The following is a 15,275-nucleotide window of genomic DNA, read 5'->3' as shown; positions in this document are numbered from 1 at the left end:
CCCGTTCAAAAGCCCATAAAATTGCTCTATTAAGAATGGGGCCGGTAATGGTCGTAAAAGAATTATCGCCCATTTGTAATGGTTTGTACGAATGTTTTGGTCAAACGTTCTTTGCGTGTCGTGGTGCTGCGTATCTAAGACACTGGTCGCTGTATGGCAAGACCCCGGCGAATAGCGAAACATTTTGATTGGCTTGACCGTAGGCAGGATTGATGGAGTTGGTTGGTTATTTAGCCTTTCGATATCTCCGCCTCGAGGTTGACTGCATCACTCGGAAGACGGCACATTTGGCCTTTATATACGTGATTAGGTGGTTGCAGCAGATCATAAATCGATAAATCCGACTGTGCTACCCAAAAACGATCCAAAACCGTGGCTCGGTTACGCGCTCCCGGGACGGTGAACAGTGACAGTGGCCGGGAATGAATTTTACGACCATAGCGATGCGCCCTCCAAGAACCATTTACATGCCTTTCGCTTGCCAATCTCCACGTTTGCAGGTTATAACTTTCTACACACGCTACATGCGCAAAGACAAAGGCAGCACGCTACTGCTGCTGAGGAGTGATGCGCTATGGGGTAAAATATTTATCGCATTCATTACTTTAATTATGATTGCCGTTTTAATTGCCCCGCACGAAACGCATCCTTTAGCGTTACCACCGCTCCCTTCCGCTGGGAAATGGTGCCTTTTATTGGTGGAACTATTAGTCCTTTCGGAACGTGTTCCGTGTTCGGTACCGTAGGTCCAAGGGTCCAGATCAATTTCGGTCCTGGATTGCGAAAAGGGGTTCACATTCTTTCCAACGTCATGCTATGGTGCTGGAATTTTTGGGAAAACGGGTTTAAAAGAAGGAGTAAAAATTTACATACAAATGGTTGGTTAAAATGGTGGAAATATGAATAATTAATCCAGTCCCTGGCGCGGTCTCCGATTGGGCGAACACCAACAAGGGTTTGAATTGTACGGTTGGGATGGGATTTCGGGGATTGAAATAACGTTCGGAACACTTATCTGCTATGAGCAAGGCGTGATTTCGCTGTTAGTTTAGCTTTAAAGTACTAGCAGAAAATAATGAAATGCAGTGAACTCTTTCATTGCCTTAAATATGCTTTGGTTTTATGGGTTTGATTGGAGAAACAAACCTTTTAAATGAATGTATGGGTATTAATAACACATATTGCATATTGAAAATGTTCTATTTAACGGTTACTTTGATGTCAGAAATACAATAAATTACTTCAACCCTATTCTATTCATGAAGATTAGCCTTACAATCATGCATCTGTCGTATGATAAATCTTCGTAGCGCATCTAGATCCTCCATATTCCGTTATCGCAAACGTCATGTTGCTGTTACTTCTACTCACGATCACCAATACCCGTTTGGACATGGGATTCCGTACCGATAGCACTCATCCTTCGCACGCACTGTGTCTCCCGGTACGCCCGATCAATTAATTACTATCACATCCCATCTCGCCTCTATGTAGTTTTAATTGTAATAAATGTTACGTTTATTTTATAATTATACCGAATCGATGTTTTATGCCTTCTGTGCGACATACGACACGAACCATTTCCACCTTTTGCTCGCACAACAAACCCCCAATCAACCCGGGAGAGGGTTCGCACGGGGTTTGATCAGATACTGTGTGCGCGACCGCAAGCGAACACCATCGAATGCACATTCGGCAGTGCAATAATGGCCATGCTCAAACAACCCCCACAATGCCGGTCGGATTCTCATTATCTTGGCCAACATTCATATGTCATAGGCATAATTATTTCGCTTTAATTATATTCCGTTCCACCCGGAATTGTGACCCATCGGCCGTAATGGCGGGGGACTCTGAAAGCCCTGGCTATCTATCGCCTCCCCCCAAAGCATCTGGGCTAGCCGAGGGGGATGCCGGAGGTGCGGATGTCATTTCCGAATCGCTCGTTTTGTGATATAATTTTCCACGCTTTCCAGAAACACCAGTGGCTTTTGTGGATTGGTGTGTTTGCGAGAGCTGGTGACACCATCTTCCCGCCTATCGTGGGGAGGGTTGCCCGCGCTTTTGGGACATTAATTAGAGTTTCATTAGTTTTAGATATTAATTCTCTATTTCGCCAAGCGTATTGTGTCCAGGCGACAGCGCCAGCAACAGCTACGTCATTTACAATGTATCACTGTCAGCTGAGGAAGACATTGAGGCATAGGACACAAATAGGAGCAACACAAACAAAAAAAAAAGCTTCCGGCCAATAAAACGGCTACGGCTCGTGGCAGCTATCACTCCATTTAGAAATGATACGCGAAACAGAAGCGACATTATTTACGCTGTATTCAAATTGGTTTCGACTGTCATTAGCGCGTTGCTCATGATTAATTGTGTGCGTGTGTGGATGTTTCGGTAATGTCGCAACAAATTAGTACCAATGCACAATGTTGTGCAGCTTTGTTGCAGTGTTAGTCAGTGTTTCAATTGATTATTGGGGATTAAAGCTAGTGATGTACTTTGTGCTTCAAATTTTTATCCAAATGGATGTTTTATTTGCTATTCTTTTCTTGTTGGAGCAATTATTGTAATGAATTAATAGGTTACATTTATGATTTCCTCCCAACACACACACACAATGTTTGCTGTTTGCCAAGGCAAACATTTTGCTCTACTTTCATCAATCTGCACATCTAAAAAATCGAAACACTCACAGCACAACACAAATGTATTTTTTCCCAGCGTTTCATTTTTTTCTGCCTGCCAGCTGTGACCACTTTTGGCGCGCCACGGAAAACCGCTGGCGATTCCGGGGTTGTTCTCATATATATATACAGCCTCCTAGCTCTATACACCGTACGGTCTATACAACATCATCATCACCACCGTCATCATCGTCTTTGCGTTTGCTGATCAACGACCCACAGCTCACCGTGGCGGGGTGAATGTTTGTTGTACGACGCGGCTATCATCGTCGGCATTCTCTCGTTGTTAGCCAATTTGTTTCTGCACCCACGTGGCACCACTTCTTTTTTTTTTGTATGTGTGCTCTAGGCACTAGGGTTTTCGTTTGCTTTTTTCCCGATGTTTATCGTCACAAGAGGCTTTTCCTTTCCACGTCCATTGACAGACTGTTTTGTACCGTGTTTCGGAAAAGCGGAACATTTGTACCGCCCTGTTTGTAGCGATGTGGTGAAAAATGAGATTTAAAGGATTTGTATCAGCTTTAATATAACGATTTTCGCCGTTGTTTGACACTCTTTTTCATGGAGGTTGTGTGTACTGCCATGAATGGAGTGAAATTAAGGGTCGGCATTAAAATGTTTCCTAACAGCATCCTTCTAGTGATAGTTTTAAAAGAGATGAATGAAGCAATTTTCATCCGTATTGAGAAAATTATAAGAAATACAAATATAATTATGTAAAAAATATCAAAGTTACGGAGAGTCCTACAAAAATGCGTATCATCAAGTTGACGTACCGCAGACCAACGTGTGTAGCGGTTCTGTACTGTGGCATGTAATTTGACAGCTATTCCCAACGCCAGGGACGCAGCAAAAAAGGTAAACAGCAGCGTATTTCGCACGCACCGTACACTCGTTGCCATCTTCACTGCGAGATGAAGTTATAAAATGCTCCAAAATATGCCACCAGTAGTGGTAAGCAATAATCTTAAAATACCGAGAAGCTTGTAACGACCTTGCTAACAAGACGCGCACGCCATCGCCTGTTTGCGAATGCGACGCACGTAAACTCCCTGGTGCGGTCTGGAGCTACGACACGTCGGTGACAGCTGCTTCTGGGGCGCGGTGGCCTTTGCGTCTCCCGTGTCAACCGGAGTTTTGGAAGCTTTACCGAAGGAAAACAGGAAGGTTATTCGGGAGTGTGGAACCGGTCTCCACCGTATGGTCCAGACATACACGTCTAATTATCTTCCACCTCCTGGATGTTGGCGGATTCTAATACCCACCCGTTCGAATGGTTACATTTTGCTGACAATTTTTATTTTTCCTCTCTTCAATCTCCCGTCCAGTGTCCGCCAGCTTGTCGCAGAGCCATCACGCCCAGGACAAGGACGGCAAGAAGAAGCACACCCGGCCCACGTTCAGCGGTCAGCAGATATTCGCCCTCGAGAAGACGTTCGAGCAGACGAAGTACTTGGCCGGTCCGGAACGGGCCAAGCTGGCGTACGCGCTCGGTATGACCGAGTCACAAGTGAAGGTAGGTTACCGAAGTTGCCCCTTTTTACGGACATCTATTGCACCTCATAAAAATCATAACTGGCTGCCGGGTTTCGGTGAAATTGAAGCGATCCTTGGAAATCAACCTCCACCGAACAAAAGAAGCGAAACCCCTGTTTGGAGAGTGTAACACATTTTTCTGATTGGCGGTTACAACCGCAATCCGATCGGAAAATGTCTACGAACGTCGGGATGCGGGTTTTAACCCTTGTCGCAGCCCAAAAGCAGAACCCGCCAAGCGTCCGGTTGAAGGTGGAATGGCTGGGCAATATAAATATACGCTACTGTTGACTTGTGCTCGTGCTTCACCCACATTCGCAAGGCTGCAGGATTTTCAATCACCCAGTTTTACAGCCTATAAACTGTGGGGTATGAGCGATAAATCATTGATATTAGATCGGCGGGTTGGTTACGGTTGTTACGAGCCAGCAGTGCGTGTGTCTGTGCGTGTACGTGCCGGTTTTTATTGCGAGTTGATTGTTTTGTAGCCGCTCTGAGGTTATTGAACAATATCCAGCCACATCACTGAGGCTCCAATTTTTATTTTTAGACCATGTTCTAAACTGTACCAATGGACATTGGTATTCATTTGGGGCCTTGCTGTAACATGTATTAAATCGTGGTTTATGTATCGATTGAACGGTTGCCAACAGTTTTATGAATCTTGTAAAGGGAAACCCTGGAACATAGTTATATCTTTTAAGAACACAGAAGTTGCAATAAATCGAGTGAAAATAGATTCATTGTATGCAGCAAAAAGGTAATTTAAGATAATAGTTACGCAAATTAATCTGTATGTGTAAGCTAAACGGCAATTTTAAATTGGAAAGCGCTTGCCTATCAATTCCATCAAGAAACTCAACAACTTCAACGTTTTCGATTTGTTGGACATTTTGAGACAAATCGCTTCCAATACCAAGACGATTTGCTCCACGTTGTCCTCATACGACCCGTAAAATGCAGAACTTGGGCAGTCAAACCCGCACAGTACGTACAAGATAAGCAGAGCTGGGAGTAGGGTCAGTCAGTTACGACGCCACACGGTCGCAACCAGAACCACAACCATCACCACCTTCTAAACCACACCAACTCGAAACGGAAAGGCTTGTAAGGATAATCGATGGGATTTTGATTGTTCCGTCTGGTCTGGTAGCGTCGTTTCGCCCCGGGGGGCGGTGGAACATTTTTGTCGATATGTTGGTTTTGTTTTTTCTTGCTTCATGTTGATACTGAACAGGATGTAGCACAATGTCCCGAGTATCTGGCGGCTGTACGGTGGTGGTCAATTGAATTAAAACCTTCGCATTTTCTCGGATGGCCACCCCTTTGCACGGAGGGTTTTTTTATGCGAATGCGTGTGTGCATTGGTTAGAAAAAGGGATTGCAAAGACACGCAAGGCAAAAGGGTCGTCTTTTCGGTGGATGGGAAATGGACGGGAATACCACTGATAGGGGATAGCTTGCACCGGGGATTGGCCGATTGGCCGGTGCGGTCGAGCCCGCGTTCCACTGTTTACAAATTGGGTAATTGGGTGAGGATGTTTTTCAATTGAGGGTTTTAGCACCTTTGATTGACAGCTTTGAGTTTGAGCGAGCTTGAGGGTAACCCCCGAAAGCTACCGATTTGTTGGTCGTTGCCATGCGGTTGTAACACACGGGAACATGGTTCACTCGTTATCCTGAAGGTGATCCCTTCCCGAGTCGGGATGGCTTTTTTTTTTAAATGGTTCGATTTGTAAGGATTTCTGTCAAATAGGGGATTTGTGGGTATTAGGTTGGGATTTTGCGTAGAATGCGTAAGTCATGTTTGGCTGATATGTCTATGAGGTTGGAATAGTGTGGCTATAATTTTATTGTTACTTTGGATGAGGCCTTTCTAACAGATGCGAATGTAAAGAAATGTAAATAACTTGAAGTTGAAGAGTTAGCGTTTAAAATACAAATCTCTGTTATATATTTTAAAAAATGATAAGGAGAATTTAAGCAAAGATCGAGTAGAGAAATAATGTGTGCTGCTGGGAAATGATGATAGAACAAATTTATGCAGCACTGCTATGTTTCTGTACGTAATCCAATATTTCTCCCAGAGGAATACCCTACACCAAGCGTAGCATTAATAGTTTCACGCAAGAAAACACCACACCCATCCCGAAAAAACAAACATTCAGCCCTCCACACCGAAGCAGAGCGGAACATGGTGCGAAAATAACGAGAATCATCATCCCTGTTCATCCGTTCCAGCAACGACACGTGCTGGTAAGAGAAATGAACAAATGAAAATCCTTTGTTCAACCCACTGCCAGCATGTTATCCTTTCGCTATCATACCCGCACTAGCAAACATAATGCAAATCTGTTCTTTGTGCGCTCAAAAACACGGCGTCCGTACAGCGTCGTCTTGCCGTCGACGGAGCTCGTGCCTCGTGACGGAGCGATGTCACTAGTATCAGCTATATAATCATGCAATTTCCCTAATTGGGGAGCTGAACGGGAGAAAACCTCATCGACGGGCGGTTTCTTTCCCGTGTGCGGTGTTCGCCATGCAAAAGCAAACGCCCCGACCGACGAAGAAACTACGACGGTTAAGAATTCTTCTAGACGCTCTACCCACGACAACCTTTAAGCAGCATGTCGATGATGGGTAATGGAGACAAAACCGGTCGTTTTCCTGCACACCGTTTCACACATCGAGAAGTTGTCCCGTTGTGCCCTGTACGATCCCTCCCGCTCTTCAACCCAACGGTGTGAGTGGGTACACGCGTGGGGAAAGCGTTTAAACGGTATCATCTTCCCTAAATACCCTCTTAATTTAACTACATGTGTTCCGCCGAAAAGGCACAACATTCGCCAAAGGGGACCAATGAGCGAGGGGACTCTAACTTCTGTATTAGGGGAAGAATGAGTTTGAGGGGTTGTCGTGTTGTCATTTGCTTTCTCGCTGGTGGAAAATGATTCTGCGTCATTGCGCTTTTTGTTTTGCTGTTGCTGTCCCTCAATCGGTTACCGACACTGTGGGATCGTTTTCGTTAGGAAAAAAGCATATGAATAAGGTGAAAAGCAGTGAATCATTTTTGTTGGTAGCAATCATACAGGCAAGAGACTTCTGTGAAAGAGTTTTATTCAACATTTATCAGATAGTAAAATTTTGTAATAGCTCAAAGGATGATCAATTTTATTGTTCCTTGAATCTGATCTGAAGTTCAATTATGAAAATTCTACTAATACTCATTAGACTTTTGAAGACTTCATGAATCTTTTGATAATTCTCATGACTCTGAAGATACATTTGAATAACTTTTTTTAAAAATTGAATTCTCTTCAAATTCTCAGCAGAAATCAATAGAACGACGAACAATTCAGGCAGAAAAAAATGTGTTGCTCGAAATAAAACACTTTTATTTCAATGAACAAACTTTTACTCTCCTTACAAAATAATTGTCCTTGGAATCATGTTAATAATGAGCTCACCAGTTGAATTAGACGCCTTTGGTGAGGCTCCTGTGCGAGGGCCTCTATTCGTAAACCAATTAAGCCAAGATACAGCACACAAATTTAATTACGGAAAGCATACGTGATATGTAAATAATCCTTACGATGGGCTTTACCTTCTGTTCGAAAGGAAAACGGCTATGTAAATACTTTCCAACCATATCATAGCACTCATACACTACCCGCCATGGGTGTTTAGGGTTCCAATGATGGTGCAGAAAACTGGGAATTTTACCGGTTCAAAATTAATTAAAGTCATACGTTTTGCCGATGGTGTCGACCCGGTTGGTAATGGCAAGGATATTTTAGTTATATTAATCGACAAAATAAAAACATAAAGGAGGAGAAAGTAGGAGATGGTTAAATTGGAATTGGGTTGGAATTTTATTAAACTTAACGATCGGATAAATAGTTGGGCTCGGTATAAACTACTAAATGTGTTGCAATAATTCTTAATAATTTTGCCATTTATTTTTCGTTTTGACAATGAAGAAGCTCTAATTGTTCAGTTCCTATTGTGCTATTGCTAGAGCACATCCATCAAATTTCTATCCCGTTTTGACTGCGTACCGTAGCGGCATAATTAGTCATTTGGTTGATCGTTCTTTCAGAGCGTACATGATGTGACTCAAAACATACCTAATCACTTAGTAATTTCCTTCCCGTTATCGAGCATGCCAGGAAAAAAATGAGGCCAACCCAAAACAGGGACAACAGTTTTCAGCGATGCTTTGTGATGCAAATTTTCAGATGCCACCTCATCCTTGATCCTGGGTCTGGCCATCCCTGGCGGTAACCGCATCATCCGGCACGGTACCGTAATCGGTTACGACGAGTTTCACCCTTCGAAACCAACCATTCGTCATGGTCTATTACGAGCCGGTCGAGGTATTTGAACCCTCGCTCGCCCAATTCCTTTATTTCCCTAGTGCAACTTCCCGAATCGCGGCTGAGAAAAGTCACACTTAATTCCCTCGAGAGAGAGATAGAGAGAGAGAAAAGGATATCCAGGCATGAATGTTCGGTTCATTTCGGTGGCGGTGACAAAAGTTTAATAGATTCAATCAAAACCCCATTAAAACCGTTCGTTACGCCGCGTACTGTCTTTGCCGCGAACTGGCATTTTCGGTTCATTCGGTTTCGGGGTTGCCGTTGTCGTCATCGTTTACGGGAGGCAATGTGGCAAATAATGGGTTCTGCGTTTTAGGAAGGAAAAAAATAGTGCCTAAGACGTTTCTGCCAGGCTTCCATGTAGGCAAGACGCCCAGGAAAACCATTTTGATGTGACGTTTTTCCCCCACCGTTTTTCAGTAAGCCTTTTTACGGATGGCGATGTGAGCTACGGCTCAGCTGTGGTTGACTTTACTAAATGGGGATTACCAATCAGATAAAATGCTGTAGAGCAGGATTTAATAGCAATTAAAATGATAATTACAAAGCCCGGAAGAGCGATATCCGGTTCGACTCGGTGTGTTTTTTTGCTATTTTTTGTGACATTGGTGAAGGAAAGGATTGTTGCGAGAACGCAATTAGTGCACAAAGTAACAGTGAGTTAAGATAAATTTGATAACACTAATCAAGGTTTTCCTAATGGCAACTTTCCTTTAAACAGTGTGATTGTAAAATGTATTAATTTAAAGTAAAACATTATAATAATGGATTGGCTTTGATGTTCGCAAATAATAATGCCATGCAATAAAACATCATCTTCATCTTGCTGAATGCATGTAAAAAGGTGAAGATCGCCGTGAACGAGAGGTGATGCCTTTCAATCATGATGCTGTCGGACATTTTATTAACATGCCATAAAAATCATGATGCATTTAGTCAATTAACCTGTTTCTTTGCCAACACGTTACGCCACGAATGTGGTCATGGATGAGGCATACATTAAGTGACGGAGAAGCGAAGCGGACGATACAATCGATCGATGTTCCGGCACATCGATTAATGCAGGCGCCAATGATGAAATTGGTCGTTTTGCAGTATGTTATCGAAAAAAAGGAACATTGATCAGTGCAACGGATCTCGACCGGAGTGGCAAAAGTAGTGGAGAGCGATGGTTTTTGGACCACTACGCGATAAGCAATCAAACACTGATGAAACACGACAAATCAATAAGCAAATTAGTTAAGATAGAAATGGGAAAACCATTAGCGATCGAAAAGGATGAGCCTTGGGTGGGGAGATTATTTACGGACTAAGTCGCACTCATGTTAGCCTCTTGGCCAGACCTTACCGGTCCACTCTTTCGTCGCGTTTCGCTCACTGCGCTCTGGGTTTATCTTAAAACGATGCCATAAACGTCCGGTATTGGCGTTTTGTGAGGCTATGCTGGCCGATCTTTCGCTCTTCGTCCGCGACCTTCTTGGCAAATGGGGCGATGATTTTATGACCCTCGGCACGGAAGATTCTCATCATATATCAATCAAACGCGCCCGTAACGATCGGTCTGCAGCGTGGTGTTGGATGATCACATCGGTATGTAGACCGGGGCAGCGAAATCTTTCACCCTGTGTACGGCCTCTACAGCCCGAGGAAGCAGACTCCTCGAGATAAATGTAGCCGTGCAATAAAAGGTCATAAAGATTGTACCGACACCAATACCGCATATGCATCATCCGTACATTCCCACTCGGTCAGAAATGATAGTGGAAAAATCAATTTGAAACTGCCATAAATCGACACGCTCATCGAAATCTCTCAGCCAGCCAACCGGTCAGTGTCTGTGTTTGTGGCTGCACTATTGTTACAAGCAGGTTGTAGTTCGACCCGTCGATCTTCTCGCTATACCGTTGAATGGCTTTTCTCAAGGGGTAGACGCGACATGTCCCATAAACCTGACCACTGGCCCTCTTGTTCAAACCTTCGAACGAGAGTGTTGTAAAAATTCCTCGCCTGCTACACTAGGTCTCGGGGACAGCAGCATCATCTTCCGTCGCTCGTCGAGCAGCGCCGGTTCCGAACAGGCTGATTTAAGAAGTTTTTAATGTGCCAAAAAAGCTTTTGTTTTCCGTGAACAACCGTCCGATGTGTTTGGTGGCCGATGTTACAAAAACCGATCACATTAGATTGATGTTTTGGTATGGCTGACATTAACCAGAAGACGAGCGTGTTTTTATGCAGTAAAAGCACGAAACGATGACAATCGTGGGGCCGTAAAATTTCACGATCAAAGATATCGTTTTGATAGCAATTCATAAAATCGGCTAAAGTAAAAAAAGAAGGAGAAAAATACAACCCAAAATAAACACACTGCCACAAATGTGGGCATCCTCTTGTCTTTTTGGGGGTGTTTGCGTGTTGGTGAATGTGTGTGTGCGTGAAGGATGAGACCCGTTTATTTTTTATTTAATGGGAAACTCCAAAGAGCATCCTTAGCATTAGCTTTACCAATACATTTAAGCACGAGCGAGAAAAGACATCTTGCGTACAAATGCAGAAGAAGAAGCAAACAATATCCAACAACAAAAGCGAAAATAATAATAAAAAACCGACATTCCTCATCACCATTTGATTGTCGTTCGAGAGCTGGGCGGCTAGAGAACCCTGCTCCAGTATTCATCCCTGGCAGTGGATGTGTTGGTGCTTTTTAGTGGAACGTTTGGTTGTGCTAAAACAGGGTTTCGATGGTAACCCCAAAAAACAGGCAGGCAATGGACCGTCCCGTGCAGCTATAAAAATCGGAGAAAATTGAATCAATATCCCATGATAATCTATTACTTTTCTGCTGATAAAGTCGAAATGAAGCGTTACCAAATAGCTGTTATCGATTGTTCCGCTAGCAGGGGTATGTACTTGGATGATGTGCTTGTGCCTTTATCGATCGGTACGGTTCGATTCGGTTTGATTGTCTGTTCCTTTTTAGCAGATAACACGACGAGGATAGTTGTAGCTACACTGTCCATCGATGCATCTATCGCCTATGGTTGGTGTGTCCTAATGGAAATGCTGCCTATTTTTTTATTTACAAACTGTTTTTTTAGTTTTGATATATCAATTATAAAACGTTAACATCACACGAAAGAATATTTTTGCCCTAAATTCTTGGTTCTTCCAATATTCCACATATCTGCAATGTGATACCCAATGAGCTCACTAAACATTAGCTGCTCTACAAAATTGATGAGGTGACGATATGCTGCAGAAAATTGTTAATTGTACCATATGCTACCAAATCCCTCATGGTGGTCTAAGGACGAAACGAGTAGTGGACACGGTGATTGGGGTGAAATTGGAACGAAAAGTCATGAAGGTGACGGCCACAGGCTAGCGAACCGGTGAGGGTGATCATTGATTGAGTCCGATTTGTTTTGTAGGTCGTTTGTAAAATATTGTGAGCCAATTTACGAGCAGACAAATGTTCAACGCACTTTCGTTTTCGGGGGTTATGGAAAGTTTTGCTCTCGATGTTGGTGAAAAATGGAATTTACATTTGCAAAGTGCTACGGACTGCAAGGAAACTCAACAAACAACAGCAAGGACAGGGCGATATAGCCGCACAAAACTTTATTACCCCCGGGGTAATTAAAACTGTGTCACGCTGTAAACAAATAATTAAATTCTTTCCACCTTAATAAAGTGCCTTCTGCTATTCGGGTAGGTGGAGAATTCAATTTGCCCCACAGAACAAGCGAACATATTTTAACGATCAGCATCAGCGTACCATAATCAACCTGTTTATGGGTTGACAATGTGTAGCAAGCTATAGGTATATAAAATTTATTGCGAACGATCATTCGCCGTTCCGCCGTGTGCCAGGCGATGGGCAAAAAACAATATTGTGCACACACAGCAAAACCATTACATGCTAATTGAATGCTTGAAGGCGAATAAAAGACAAACGAACTCAATGCATTGCCTCCTACGCCGCGGTCGCTTGTCCACTCGTCAGAGACTGTAATGACAACCATCTTGTTGCCATGGTTTCGAAGAAGCTATAACCGAAGTCCTTAGTCTTTGGGCTCAATCAGTTCAAAATTAGCATTTGTAAATTGTGTATTAAAACTTTCAATAATTATTCCGAGCAGCTCCCCCCAACCAAAACTTTAATGCTTTCCGTTCCCAGAAGGACGAAAACAACAGACTCGTTGTGGTGTTGGACCATTTGCCAAACTTGACCCCATGTGCTGTACGGCTGGGGCATTATAGCCGACGATTATGTTGCCAGTCGGAAGGGCCGGATATTAATGATGATGCTGAAAATTTGGTGCATGGTAGAAAGCGTGGCATAAAATCTGTAGAACAAACCGAACCAACCGCCTCGACGGCCATTAGAACAGCTGATGAAAGTGGGTTTTTGGTGCGTTGTGTGTTATGGCCTAAAATTTGGCTTGATGCGAAGGAAGGCAACTTTTCACCGGGAAGAAAAGCATAGCTTAGCCCTTAATGCCATCGTGGAGTGGGAGAAAAGAGAGTGAGAGACAGAGGGAGAAGAATAATAAAGTAACATTTTTCACCTAATGCTGTGATTCAGTACAACGCGCTGACGCTGGACGCTGGACGGGATTTGGTTTTCTGTTTCTTTGCCTGTCCATCTCTTTTCCGCTCTCGGGAAGGGTGAATCATCATCATCACCATCATCATCATCGGGAGAGGGTGTTTATTGTAACATATGCGTTCATAATCCGGAAATAATTCCACATAAATCTTGAATATTAGAATGCAGAATTCAATTTAAGCCTCGTTAGTAGCAGTGAAAGCAATTGGGATTTGTAAATGTTGTTTTTTTTATTCAATTCCATGTTTTGTCATTGTTTTGGGAGGTATTTCGACAGTTTTATCTGTCCCTTTGTTTTGCTCGTTTCTCTAATTTGAAATGATAATAATAATACAGTAGGGTCGAAGAGAATTTCTATGATTGATTAGTTAATCATATTTTCTTCCAGAACAATGCAGGTGCAGCTGAGTTCCTAATACATCAAATTCTGTACCAAATTGTTGCACAAAATGCTCAAGCAAAACAAAGAAAAAAATCAACTAACAACTATTCTCTAACTATGTTTGCCACAATAAATAATATTTCCCATTTCGGTGCTTCTATTTCGCGCTGCAGTGCGGTGACGTATTTTTCACTGTCACCTTATTGCACAACTGTTACCCGTGGCAAGGTGCAGTACAGTAGCAGTCGTCGTAAAATGGTCGATCGATCGTTTCAATAAAAGTCCGGCCAAACTTTGCCCGTCCGCCGTGGATTACTCGGCCCTGGCTCGAGCGCTGTTGCATCTGTGCGCACTTTGTGATCCAAATGTGTTTTATTCAAAGTACTTTGTAAGCATTTATGTAAATACTTTCCGATGGAGCGAAGGGATACGGTGGGTGCGAAGAAAAGGTGGCCGAGGAAGTGTGGGAGTGGGGTTGGGTTTGGAGCGATTTAGAAATGGTACCGTTTGTAGCGAAAGGAATTTCGTTGAATTGCGGAATACATTTGTCGCTGTTGGTGGGCGGCAGTTAGGTTTGCGGAGGATACATTCGTCCCCATGCCGGTGTTAGGGTTGTGCCGAACGGCCACACATGCCCGGGTATGATGTATGAGTCCGTCTTTGGCCACTAGGAAAATTGGTACACTGTATGTTTTAGACATTGAATGGGCTTTCACACTGGAATTGATTCGATTTTAAACAGTGTGTGACACGAAAAGTGCAGTTCGGAAAAGAATGAAACGTAGAACAAATTAAAGAAAATAAAAGAAAAAAAATCTCTTCTCAATTGAATACTTGGTTACTGAAACTTCATAGAAAAACATTGGCATTGCATTCCTTCATTACGAGAATGAACTGGGGTACGCTTCCGATTGGTAATACCAATAAATTCTATTCAGAATGTGTACAATAGAACAGTCGCGTAGATGGTGAAGCTTTGTATAAACAAAAGCATAGAATTAATAGCCAGACACCACACAACAACAGGGACACTCCACGCTTAGGAAAGCCAAATGCCTACACGCTCACTCAGAATGTTCTGGACGAACAGATGCTCAAACACGAAGGCAAAGCGAAAGGATAAAGAAATCAAGTCACTCATAAATAATGATTAAACTATTTGTCCACCAGAGCACCACAGCACGAACGTCTCGAATGTTGTTCGAGTTGATCTTCCGAGCGTACGGCGTTAGCCGAGCTAAACGATCACGTCCTTCGGTCGGACGGACCTCGTATCGGACGGCTCCAGATACGATTACTTTCGGACGGGGAATGGTCGTGTTTAATTAAGTAGATGAAAAGGATTTTATTTGTCAATTCCTTCCTCCGGTGTCACTTTCGCCGCAATCCACAAGCGCCCTTGTTATCGCCCTAATTTCCGATAAATCGTTTTTAATTTATGACATACAAACAACCGACCACACTGACCCTGGGCCCGAGTTCGCGAAAAATGCGCACGCGGAAAATCGCAGGGGATGTTCGTTTGTTTGTCCGTTGGTTTGGCGTATCCGGCAACGGCAACAAATAAAAGCAGCAAAAGGCGAATTCAAAGACCGAACGCAGGGCAAATGGTGTAAATTGCCCTTCGATGTCCGAGTGCCCGTTCGACAGCCATGCGAGGTGCCATGTGAGGCTCGTGA

The 15,275-nt window shown here is 43.3% G+C and overlaps 1 protein-coding gene across 1 annotated transcript in view; it reads left to right on the top strand.

Moving 5' to 3' along the window:
* Positions 1-15,275, top strand: part of LOC128709669 (homeobox protein Hmx) — a 49,151-nt gene that overhangs the window by 20,777 nt on the left and 13,099 nt on the right. Inside the window, exon 5 of the mRNA XM_053804675.1 lies at positions 4,019-4,206. Coding sequence (XP_053660650.1) covers positions 4,019-4,206 — 188 coding nt within the window. The remainder of the gene's footprint in view (positions 1-4,018; positions 4,207-15,275) is intronic.

This window comes from Anopheles marshallii, chromosome 2, assembly GCF_943734725.1.
Source record: "Anopheles marshallii chromosome 2, idAnoMarsDA_429_01, whole genome shotgun sequence".
Lineage (NCBI taxonomy): Eukaryota > Metazoa > Arthropoda > Insecta > Diptera > Culicidae > Anopheles > Anopheles marshallii.
Note: the sequence above shows the minus strand (reverse complement) of the source record. Positions and strands in the feature narration are given on the sequence as shown.